General features: G+C 42.1%; 1 protein-coding gene across 1 annotated transcript; it reads left to right on the forward strand.

Moving 5' to 3' along the window:
* The first annotated feature begins 5,863 nt into the window (after window positions 1-5,863).
* Window positions 5,864-11,513, forward strand: LOC124671179 (G-protein coupled receptor 1-like). The gene is made up of 9 exons (XM_047207592.1): window positions 5,864-6,055; window positions 6,826-6,857; window positions 7,184-7,353; window positions 9,166-9,260; window positions 9,659-9,760; window positions 9,912-9,968; window positions 10,198-10,341; window positions 10,822-10,892; window positions 11,002-11,513. Exons 1-9 carry the CDS (start codon window positions 5,864-5,866, stop codon window positions 11,126-11,128), a joined length of 990 nt encoding a protein of 329 aa, XP_047063548.1. The 3' UTR covers window positions 11,129-11,513.
* Window positions 11,514-11,759: the final 246 nt, after the last annotated feature.

Consider the following 11,759-nt stretch of genomic DNA (forward strand, 5'->3'; position numbering starts at 1 on the left):
ATGGAAGAAGATGGCCATACAATTCCGGACCTTCAAGAAAAATTTATGGGACAAATATAAGAATGAAGATCCGAGTATTCGATGATAATACCGAAAATCTAGTGAAGATAAAAGATCACCGGGCCGCATTTAAGGAGTATAAGCAATCGTCTACTTTTGTGTCCCGATCGAAGAAAAATACCGAAAATGCTGCAAAGAAGAAACTTCCGCATCATTTGGGGTCGGGTGGCTACAAGAGTGCCATTCCGAAGTGGACAGCGTTTGAGAATAAACCGATGGATCATGGAATCACTCCACGGACATGGGACCGGCCCGAACGGTCCAAGTTATGGTTGTTCGCTCATGGGGCAGGGTTGGACCCAAAGACGAGGGTTGATCATTGCGAAGGGAAAATGGAAGGAAAAAATTGAGGCAATTGTACCGAAGCTTGTAGATGCAATTGACAAGGTCGAAAGGGAGAGTACATTCCCGATCGAGAGAATGACGAGCCGACACTCGCTCCGGGGAACCCCGAACATGTTGGACGGGTACGAGCTCGCCCGAGTCTCACCATGAAGGAAGCGTGGCCGGACAGCGCCGACACTTATAGAAGCCGTTCGCGAAAGAAGAAGAAGGACGCCGACATTGTAACGGAGTTGTTATCTAGGGTGGAGGCTCTTGAGAGAAATCAGAGGGCACCCCGATCAGCCGTCTGTTTCTACAGGATCCACAAGCCGATGCTGCCCCATCTCGGCCGAAGAAGCAGGTGTCGGTTCCTCGCATCTTGACGGATGTGGAGGAAGCTACCCCGTGGATTATGTCACGGAGAAGACAGATTGCGAGCTACATATGTTAATCGGGACCGCGTCCGTTAAGGTGGCGGTTGGCTATGTGTACCCAAGTGAAGATGGAGCAATGCACCATCATATGCCCATTCCACCTGGTTGTGTTCGTGTCGGGGTGGATGAAGTTGTTTCGGGTTTTGAAAAAGTGGAGCTTGATATTCCTAGAGGTGAAGATGAGAGGACACTGGCCGATGTCAAGCACGGTTTCGCCCTATGGCCGAAGAAGTACGTCATCCTTTTGCAAAGGCCACCGACTCCTACACATGAGCAGCAAATGCCATCGACTCCTCCCGGTGGCAGTCCCGGTGAGCAGCCAAGTCCACACCTACCCGAGAGGGACCCCGGCGTGAGTCCACCATCTCGAGATCCTCCGCGTAAGACAGCGTCCGTTAAGCGGAACGGTACGCCGCCTAGGAAGAAAGCTAGAAAGGAGAAACAACTGCCGCCTACCGAGAAGTTACCTTGGGAAAAAACTCCGGAGGAAAACGCGGAGGCCGTTCAGTGCCGAGGTGAAGAAATTTTTGCACCGAAAGTGCCGGAGATACCTTTCGAGAAGACACTAGATCGGGAGAAAGTTGTGCGTACCGTTGACAATCTATATGACCCTGTACCATCGCCGCCATCTGACTATGTGCGTTCTATTGAAAGGTCGTATGACAAGATGATGGAGGCGACAAAACCCGTTCAATCGGGTATCAGGGAGATAAAAGGGATACACCAAGTCTACCAGCTCGGACAACAACCCGTTCAATCGGTCGACCCTCTCAAGGTGTTTGACGGGAAGACCGTTCAAAGTTCTCGACAAGACGGAACTGATTACGCCTTAGCTGAACGAGCATATCAGTTTGTTCAAGGGAAAGATTTGGTCGAGAATGTCGGAAGGTACCAACAAGTATGCGTAACTTGCATTCGTGGTACCTTAAGGCCTCAAAGGAAGGGATCGAGACTATCATGGTGCGAGTTAGGGAAGAGCACTACTTCCAGGAGTACTGTGTGAACGTTGACTTCGCCGAACTCTTTCAGCTATACAATCTCCGGGCCCTCGACAAATCAATCATCAGTTGCTATTGTCTGTAAGTGATTTATTTATTTAATTTGAGAAGTCGTTCATTGTCTCGCAGATTATAATCTTTTGTGCGCTATATTATGCAGATCGAAGATGCTCGAATGCAAAAGGGACGATATCACGGACATTGGGTTCATTGACCCGAACACAATGCATGTCAAAACCATAGACAATCCCCTCTATAACAAGGATACACCGCAGACTTTGCTAAGGTTTTTGAAGCGACAACGTGACAAAAAGCTAATACTTTGGCCTTACAACTTCGAGTGAGTCTTACTCGTCTTATAACACATTATATTTTGCTCACCGTATATCAAAATTTTAACTAATGACTACATATTGAAACGTGCGTAGGTTTCACTTTATTCTTCTCGTCATCAATTTGGAAATTGGAGAAGTTGAAGTCTTGGACTCACTAAGCAAAGAAAAGGATCTATACGTGTCTTGTTTTTTAATGCTCGAAGGTAATTTTAATTCTTATCGGTTTGTTTCGTTAATTTCCTGCTTTGAACTAATTGATGACTCTTTTATGCATTTTCTTTTGTCGAGCAGCGTATGGCAAACTTTCATCAAGGAAGATACGTCCCGTGAATGGCCACCGAAGCTGCGATGGCGTGCGAAAGTAAGTAGTACTACCTAGGTCCACACACCTTTCAATTATCATACTTGACTATTGTTTGATTGAATTATATTCTTGTAAAGAAATGCCCGCAACAACCTCCGGGGACCGATCTCTGTGGATTCTTCGTTTGCGAGTACATCCGCAGAATTGTCAACGAGAGAACGAATAATGAAAGAAATAAAGAGGTACAAAAACAATCTTCACAAATTTGTTTTGTTATCATAAGTTGTGCTGAGTTTCAGTAATAGTTGTTTCATGTATTCATTTGTATCTTATTCTTTTATAGTTGGCAAGAAAGCGGAACAAGCTCTCAATCGATGACCGCTTCATAGCAATAGGCGAGGAATTGGCGGGATTTTTCCTTCGGGACGTCATACCACAACTCGCAGAGCACCACTATGAATGAAGATGTACATGTTACATATATAGTTGACTCGAAGAGTACCACTATGCTACATGTAATAGACATATATAGAGTACGCCTCGGAGAGCACCACTATGCATGAAGATCGATCTTCATGCATAGCTACTTAATTTGCGATCTTATGCAATAACATGTGTGTTATATTATATGCACCAACTTGCTATGCATCATCTTGATCTTCATGTACTACCTAAACCCAAACGCGTTTCCGGTGCATCGACGCGATATGAAACAAACCGATATCCCTAAACCACTCCAAAACCCTAAAAAGCCAATTCTCCGCCGCGGCGAGATTTGGGCAAATTCCCTGCCGCGGGGGGAACCTTTGGTACCGGTTCGTATTACCAACCGGTACCAAAGATCCTTAGCCCCGAGCTCTCCGGGTGGCCCACGTGGAGGCCCGTTTTATACCGGTTCGTAAGCAACCGGTACGAAAGGGGGGGGGGGGCTTTAGTGCCGAATAATTTGTACCGGTTGCAAAACCGGTACGAATGCCCCTCTGGAACCGGTACGCATGAGAGATTTTCTACTAGTGAGACTTCCAAAAGTCAAATCACCATTCTCGAAAAAAGTAAAATAGCTCAATTTTTTTTCAAGAAGTCTTCCCTATAGAAAAATCATTTTATCTCACGTTAGTTGACTTAATGTCGTACCACACCCTGATTCAATCGTGCCACCCTTCTTCATCTCATGAAACACCACATTGATATGGTTAAGAGACTAGGCAAAGTGAACCCAAAAAGGTAGGAACGTGTAACTATAACCTCAAAGTTTGTGGACCAAAAAGAATGTGTAGACTTAAACAATCAAAGGAATTCTATTATATTTCCACCTCAAGAAATAAACATGCATATCTTTCTACTAAAGGAGAACAAAAAAAAGTGTACATTTGTAATGATATAAAATACATAAGCTAGGATTTTTAAATCAACCCAAACCACTAAAAACATTGATCCAATTGATAGGAATATACTACGGAGTAGTACAAACCTTACATAATACAATACTCTCACACTAACTACAATCTTAATTACACTATTAATCATTTCCTTTCCACGAAATGAACAATCCACTATCGGCTCAATGTTTTAAATTAATGTTTGTTCTTCTCTTATTAACTTCCTGAATTGCAGATGTCAGCATATATTTTGTGTGATGTATAGGCCTAGACATACATTGAAGGAGAGAACTTCCTCAACCACAAGCACCTTACATACTCGTCTTTGAGCATGGACGAAGCTAGACTAATTCAAAGGTATTTTTTTTTTTGCATGGGACTAATTCAAAGGTATGCATTGCATACCTAATTTTTTTGGAAAACCTTTTCGCTACATATGACCATGTATGCAAATATACCATGTATGGTAGCCTTTCTACGTGCATAACTTGTGAAAAATCACAAGAAGCAGACCCGTGCATGCTTTTCCCCGCTTGGGCCAGCATGTTGCTTTAGAGCTTGGGCCACCAACCAGCCATGTACTATCTCCGTTAAAAACAAGTGATATTTTTGATTCACATGTTTTTATACATTAAAACGCACCTACAAATCTAGATAAAATTGTGACATTTATTTTGAAATGGAGGGAGTAGCTTTAAATTTTACTGATGTGCACATGACAAGGTAGGAATTATGAGTTGGCGATAGCAGGACAAAAAAAAAGCTCATAGCCCTCATGCTCCTGCCCTGCGTCATCCCTTCTTAATTCTTGTCAATTTCATACCATTAAAAGAAAAGGTGTCAGATTTCCCATAATAGTGAACTGAGAGCCCATGAAATGATAGATGCCATTTTTAGCATCCAAAAGGGAGATGTAGAGGTGGATTGCAATTTCCTCCATATTTGTGTAATGTGACTAATTTATTGGAGACTCTGTCGCTGCTATGAACAATATGTGATTTTGTTGGTTCAAAAATAGTTTTGAACTACACATATCCAATTGGGAAATCTTGGCTCCACCACTGCCTTTGAGGACACTAATAAGAGACATAGCACCTTCATGCCTCACAACATTAGTGGTGGTATTCCACATATGGATTTGGTGGAACCCCTAGCATCGCTCAATCTCATCAAATCCTAAATTAATCCAATCTCCAATCCATTAGAGAGGGGTAGCATATTGGATATTAAGAAAAATACACCAAGTCTTAAGTAACTCTAAAGAAATGTTGGATGAAAGCGGACCAACACGTTAGAACCAGACATAATTAAGTGGGAATTTAAGATTTGATCCGAAAAATCCACACAAATTTGAAAATGCACTGATATCAAACATAGACTCAGTGGGGCCAACTTGAGCATGTTCCTACCTTCGAAGTACTCCTTTCTTAATAATTTTAGGTTTTTTTATAGCAAGTACAATAAATCCTACTCAGCTATCTATAAGGATTAAAATAATATATATTTGTCTAGTTGAAGGAGAGAAGGGGATAAAGAAAACAAGTGGACTCTCATGCAATAACAAATGCTCGTAGACATTTTGTGAGAGTAAAAGGTGGATCATGTATTTGATAAATTAGTGCATTCTTATAGCTAACCATTGTATAGGGTGGCTAGAGTTGTATAGCCAGCAATGTCCTATACCTCTAAACGTGCTTTTAAGCATCCAAAAAAAGACTCCTATCGCATTATTTAACGTTTGTTGGACAAAACATGTCACGCTAGCAGAGAGTGCCCCAGGCCCAGGCTCCAGGAAGCTTAGCAATACGAGAGCGGGCCATTCCTTACGATGGACAGATGGTAAGCCCCATTCTTTCTCAAAAGCCCATTCGTCATGAGCAACCAAAGGCCCAAATAACTTGGCGACGAAGGCAGTCGGCCGGCCCCCTAACCCAACCCAACTACCAACAGCCAACGACTTCCACCAGCCGTCGCAGTACGCCACTTCCCTCCGCCCACCACCGCAGAGATCGCCGGCGACGGCGACGAGATGGCGGCGACCGCCCTGGCGGCGTCTGCGGCGGCGAGCCAGTCCCTGAGGAACCGCGAGATCCTCGACGCCGTCGGAACCACCGCGGCGGCTCTCTCGCTCGTCGGCTCCTCCTTCATCGTGCTCTGCTACCTCCTCTTCCGCGAGCTCCGCAAGTTCTCCTTCAAGCTCGTCTACTTCCTCGCCCTCGCGGTGAGACCCTCGCTCGGATCTGAGAGCTTTAGTTTCCGTTTCCCGGGGCTGCTTGAGATGCTGATTTCGTGATCTGGCGTGGGTGCCGTTCGGAATTTGGGGCTCGCGCTTGCGGCGCGAGCTGCGAGCAGTCAGCAGTGGTTTGATCTGCAATTACCTAGTTCTGATGCCTCGTGTCGATAGTTTAGCACACAGTATTTTACATTTCGTACGTTCGAGTTGAAGTAGACGGGGATCATGACCCATGATGCTTATTTCTGCCATTTCGGACCATGAGAGATCCATATTCCCTGACAGTTTCGTAGCTGTGTCACGAAGCTGTACCTGTCTAGCACTATGCTTCGTTTTGATTATTATTAATCAACTTAACGTTTGTCTCATAAGATGATTGGGATCACATGACATGTGGCTATCGACACATGGGCCACTCCAGTTCAATGAAGCTACGTGGTAGGATATTTTACAAACATATATATACTTGAATGCGGAGAAAACTGGCATCCAATAGCTATTTCTTACCTTGTTCATTTGCAAGAAATCACATTGCCCCCTGTCCGTAATCATTTTGTTGAAACTTGCAACCAATAGGATGCTGTGCATCCACCTATTTTTTACTTCAGCAATTGAATGCGGAATTCTTCTTTAGAAAACTGAAATACATGTCCAGTCAAGGTGCTCCACTGATACTGGTGAAAGCATTTCTTCATTCTCGTCAGTGGTTTAGCTACTGTATGCTTCAGTTTTTCTGACAATGTTCACTTCAATTGCAGGATATGCTTTGCAGCTTATTCACTATAATGGGGTATGTTGCTGTCTGTATAATTTTATTATACTCTTTGCTGAACATAGTTGTTCCGTATCTCTCTGATTATATTCATCTTTGCTAATAACACTGATATAAAAAGCCACATGCAGATTTTATCTTGGATAGCCTTACCAGCCTAATAATTTCCTACAAATAACAATATGAGGAATATAAATGCATGTAGCATTTTTTCTGCTAGAACAAAACAGACTATTCTTTCTTCTCTTCCATATTTTACATCTGCTTTTTGCCATACACATTGATTGCTGAGTTAGTGATTTTATGGCAGATTAATTTAGTGCATCTGTTTTTTGGTGTTGTAGGGGGCCAGCGAATGCATTTTATTGCTTTGCGCATGACTACAGTGCGCACTTCTTCTGCGTGGCTTCTTTTCTATGGACGACCACTATAGCATTCACTCTTCACCGGACAGTTGTCAAGCACAAAACTGATGTTGAGGATTTTGGATCCATTTTCCACTTGTATGTATGGGGTATGTGATTTCACCACTTCAGCACTTCCCTGTGTTTCTTAGAAATCATGTTCCCAAACTACTTGCAGCGACTTGTCCAACCAGGCAACCAGTTAAAAAGCATTCCTTGAAGAGATTACATTTTTGAGAACTTAACTATAACATAGCTGTACCATCTGTCTGTATTTAATTTGCTTCTGAAAACAAAACATTTCAGACCACATAGCTGTGCAGGGGCTGAGGTTCAACGATTCATTGATTTTTCACCAAAAAGGGGTACAGATTCTTATATACGTAGTATATCTGTCGTTGTGACTGAACGCCCACCAGATTCCTGGTTCATACATCTTTCACTCTATATGGTCGTTGGCACTGAGACCCTGCACTAGAAGAGATTTATGTTACTTCAGCAAGCAATTCAACATGCTCACTTGGCTTGATGATCTCTTATGCTTTATTTAAAACTAGACTGAAGTAGAGAATTAAGTAGGGGTGGTATCATGACATCGTCTGGTATTTTACAGCTACTGTTTCTGCCCCTAATTTCCACTAATTAAATGTATCTTAGGAGAAATTCAAATCCATCCGGACCTTGCTCGACAGTCCTTTGTATGATGCTGATCTCAGTCCCGACGGATGGTCCGATTTCTTAACGAGAAAGAAAGCAGTCCCTCCACCAATAGAGACAATTATTAAGGGGTTAGTCAACATGAGCTCTCTTTCTTGTCGTGAAAGTTGCACATCCACCTAGAGTAAGGGACCGGCGTCATACTAAGGAGTAAGGACTATGTCAAGCAAGGTCCAAAAGGATGTGAATTCCACACGCAAACGATGCATTCAGTTTAATGGGATTATGGTCACAACTGATTGTTGTATAACCGAGACAATTGTATGATATAACTCCTACTTCAGCTTGGTCTAAAATAAATCATAAGGAAAGTATCAAGTATCAACAGACACCAACGAGGAAGAAGGATAAAAGCAACTGAGCATGTTGATTTTGATTGCTGGAGTACCATAATCTTTTCCGGTCCGGTGTTTCAGTAACAACGGCCAAAGATAATGAAAAGAGGGATGAACCAGGAAGCGGGAGAGCCTTCAGTTACAACCATATGTGTACCATTTTTTTTGGGGAAAAAACCATGGGTATGCAACATATACCCATGAGTCATTCTAGCACTGCCCTGTAGCCGTTTTTCATGCATCATTCTTTGTCAGTCTTAATATTTATTTGGTTGCTATATCTCATTGCAACATTTATGTATAGCGCACATATCTACCCCCTTTTTTGTGCTGCTTTCAACCTTGCATGTCCTGTATGTCATTACCAGTTTCTGTTCTTTGTCCATTCAGATCCTGATGCCTGTGTCTGGTATTGCATCTTCTGATATCATATAGTTGGAACCAACCATGTTCAGTAACTTCAAAAAACTCGACCCATGGTCACTAGTACCTAGGGTGTTTTTCTAAGAAGCGAGACAACCTGCAGGGTCTGCGCTTGGAACATGGGAGTGTCATTTTCTAAGAAGCGAGACACCCTGCAGAGGCTGCGCTTGGTACATGGGAGTGGCAGCTCACATATCTGCTCTGTCTGAATTTACTCTGTAGATGTTTCGTTGGGATGATCACTGTGCTCAAATTCAGAAATCTGTTTCTCTTTATTATATTTTCGTCCTAATTCATATTATATGTATATGGTTTGCTTTAGACATAGATGATTAGTACATTGCAGATATCCCTTTTAATAGTAGACCATTCCAATAATGTTTTTTTTTATCAGGGATGGTCCTAGTTCAGTTGGCAAGGTTTGTAATATTTTTTTTGTTTCAACAGGAACTTCACTAGCTACCACTGTATTACGTTCAATAGGAAGTGATTATGGAAGGCCGGGGACCTGGTGTTGGATCCAGCAGGGAAGCATGGGAAAGGTACATTTTTCTCTTTTATTATGACCTTGTCTGATGGTTATAGAAATTCATGTTGCTTAAACTACGATACATTTGATCATAGTTTGCTTATTAGTGATTCCAAGACCAGCCCAAACAGCTATACTTATCTTTCTGAATTTTACTGTTTCCATTTAGCATTCGAACTTCATCAATCATCAGTAGTTGTTATCAAACAGTTCAAACTGCGGCGCACTAATAATCACCATTTATATGTAGTGCTGACATATCTTGCTTGGACTACCTTCAGATTTTCAATGACATTGCAATGTATTGACAATTCATTTGTAGTATTCACTATTCAGTCCCTGGGATGTAAAAATATTGTCACCGTGTCAGCTTCTTAGCAATTCCTTAACTATAATGCCCTTTCCTTACAGATCTTACACTTGATTACCTTCTACCTTCCACTTTGGGGTGCCATTCTCTACAATGGGTTTACATACTATCAAGTAAACCGCATGTTGAACAATGCGACTAGGGTATGCACACAGCACACATTCTGTTAACTGTTTTCTCTTGTATATTGGCTATTGAGGCTAGGGTGACTGAGGCTTGTATTGTACTATTGTAGCACTTGCTAGGTTCTGGTCTCTCTGCCTGCATCTTCTGAAAGTTAATTTTAATTTGTAGATGGCTGTTGGCATTAGCGATCGATCAATTCAATCTGACACGAGGGCGGACAAAAAGGTATATACATTATGTATAGACTGATAAATATAATTTGACTGAAAACAGACTGTTCAACATTGTTAGTTCATAAGCTCTTCCTATGTTTTTCTACCTCTTCGCTATAACTGATAAAAATTTACAGCCACTCTTATTGTTAGGAACATGTCATTATGTGTTATCCACTTATTTATCATGCTACTTCTGTGTCCTTGATCAGCCTCTTACTATTATTCGGTTCCTTTCACAGGCATTTAATCGCTGGGGCTATTACCCTCTGATTTTAATTGGTTCATGGTCTTTCGCGACAATCAATCGTCTGTATGACTTTGCTAATCCTGGGCACAAGATATTCTGGCTATCCATTCTTGATATTGGGTTTGCTGGACTTATGGTGAGTCTTTGGAATCTTTTGTCTTCTATTCCAGGCTAGATGTTTCTAAATTTGTATAATTGATCCACATATTTTGTTTTTCAATTCTATTGATCCCTACTTCCTGGAGATACTGAACCAATCCATCCACGCATATGTTTTTTCAAGTTCTATTATAGGTCTACCCCAAATGACTGGTGGGCTTGCGTTCCAACCTCTTTATTTCTTGGAGCATGCCCATACAATAGTCTGGTATTCGCTAGTCATTATAGAACGAAATTAGTTTAATGGAGGATAAAACCCATCATCAGAACATGCCTTATTGCATTTATGAGTTATGCTCTCTCTTCTACTTGCTGGTCTATTATATTTGCTGGAATCATACTGTTCATTCGTGCCCACATTATCTACAAAAGAGTTTTATTAATGACCTTACTGCATATTGCTCCAATTTTCATCATTTCCCCGGACTGTGGACTAATGTTCCCCGACACATTTTAGGGTCTTTTTAATTCGATTGCTTATGGTCTCAACTCCTCGGTGCGCAGAGCAATTGCAGAAAGAATGGACGTGTAAGTTGTCTTCTGTAGACCAACTTTTCCGCAACCACATCTTTGTTCAGTCATGTACCATGCACTGTAATTGGCAGTCACAAAGGATTTTGTTTCCAAAATTTTCCAGGTTTCTACCCGAGCGAATCAAAAGGAGCCTTCCTACTTTGTCAAGATTGAGAAGTCAACAAGAAAATGAGCTGACTTCTCTTATCGTTGAGAGTAATAACAGACATAGTAACGTGGGTAGCACCTAGGAGTTTTCTAGCTTGCTGAGTTTGTTCATATCTTTTGGGCTGTTTCCGAAATGGGTGTATGTAGTGTACCATTTACATCACTGTAGGAGCAGATGCTTAGCACTTAACATTGACCATTTATTTGGCAAATCGGGTTATCCACGGTACATAGAGGTTAGGAGATACAGTTGATAGATACTCTGATGTTTGTCTGTAGCCTGTAGGTAAGTTTGTGAGACTGTCGATCTTCTAACCCCTCGGTCATGTTGTACTTCTTGAGAACTTGTCTTGCTGATTCCCCACAACTGACTGCTTGCTGTGCACCTTGATGCTCCTGTAAACTATAGCATTGTTCAGCTTGCAGTTTTTCTCCCTCTGGGTATATGGTTTCACCTTGATACTATCATGTTTAGTGTGAGAATACTCTTTTCACAGATTTGTTATGAATCTTAATGTTTTCGGTTCCAGTTTCGGGGCATGACAAACTTTGGCCTGGGTATTGAACTTTTATGGCTCCACTCTTCACCGTCGTTGCAGCCGAAGTCATGCCCCCGGACTATGTGTCCACCGGCATCCTGCTGGCTGCCAGGCCATTTTGCCACGCCCGCTCGTCTGCATGCTCGGCACTCCGCAACTGCAGCTGTTTGTTGTC

The sequence above is a fragment of the Lolium rigidum genome, chromosome 1, assembly GCF_022539505.1.
Source record: "Lolium rigidum isolate FL_2022 chromosome 1, APGP_CSIRO_Lrig_0.1, whole genome shotgun sequence".
In the NCBI taxonomy this organism is placed as follows: Eukaryota; Viridiplantae; Streptophyta; class Magnoliopsida; order Poales; family Poaceae; genus Lolium; species Lolium rigidum.

What these genes read in the sequence shown, in the direction of transcription:
- LOC124671179 (XM_047207592.1), top strand. Translation starts at nt 5,864, where the DNA reads ATGGCGGCGACCGCCCTGGCGGCGTCTGCGGCGGCGAGCCAGTCCCTG. An exon ending in ACACGAGGGCGGACAAAAAG is followed by an intron (nt 9,969 to 10,197) that starts GTATATACATTA and finishes TTCCTTTCACAG; the next exon opens with GCATTTAATCGCTGGGGCTA. An exon ending in ATTGCAGAAAGAATGGACGT is followed by an intron (nt 10,893 to 11,001) that starts GTAAGTTGTCTT and finishes AAAATTTTCCAG; the next exon opens with GTTTCTACCCGAGCGAATCA.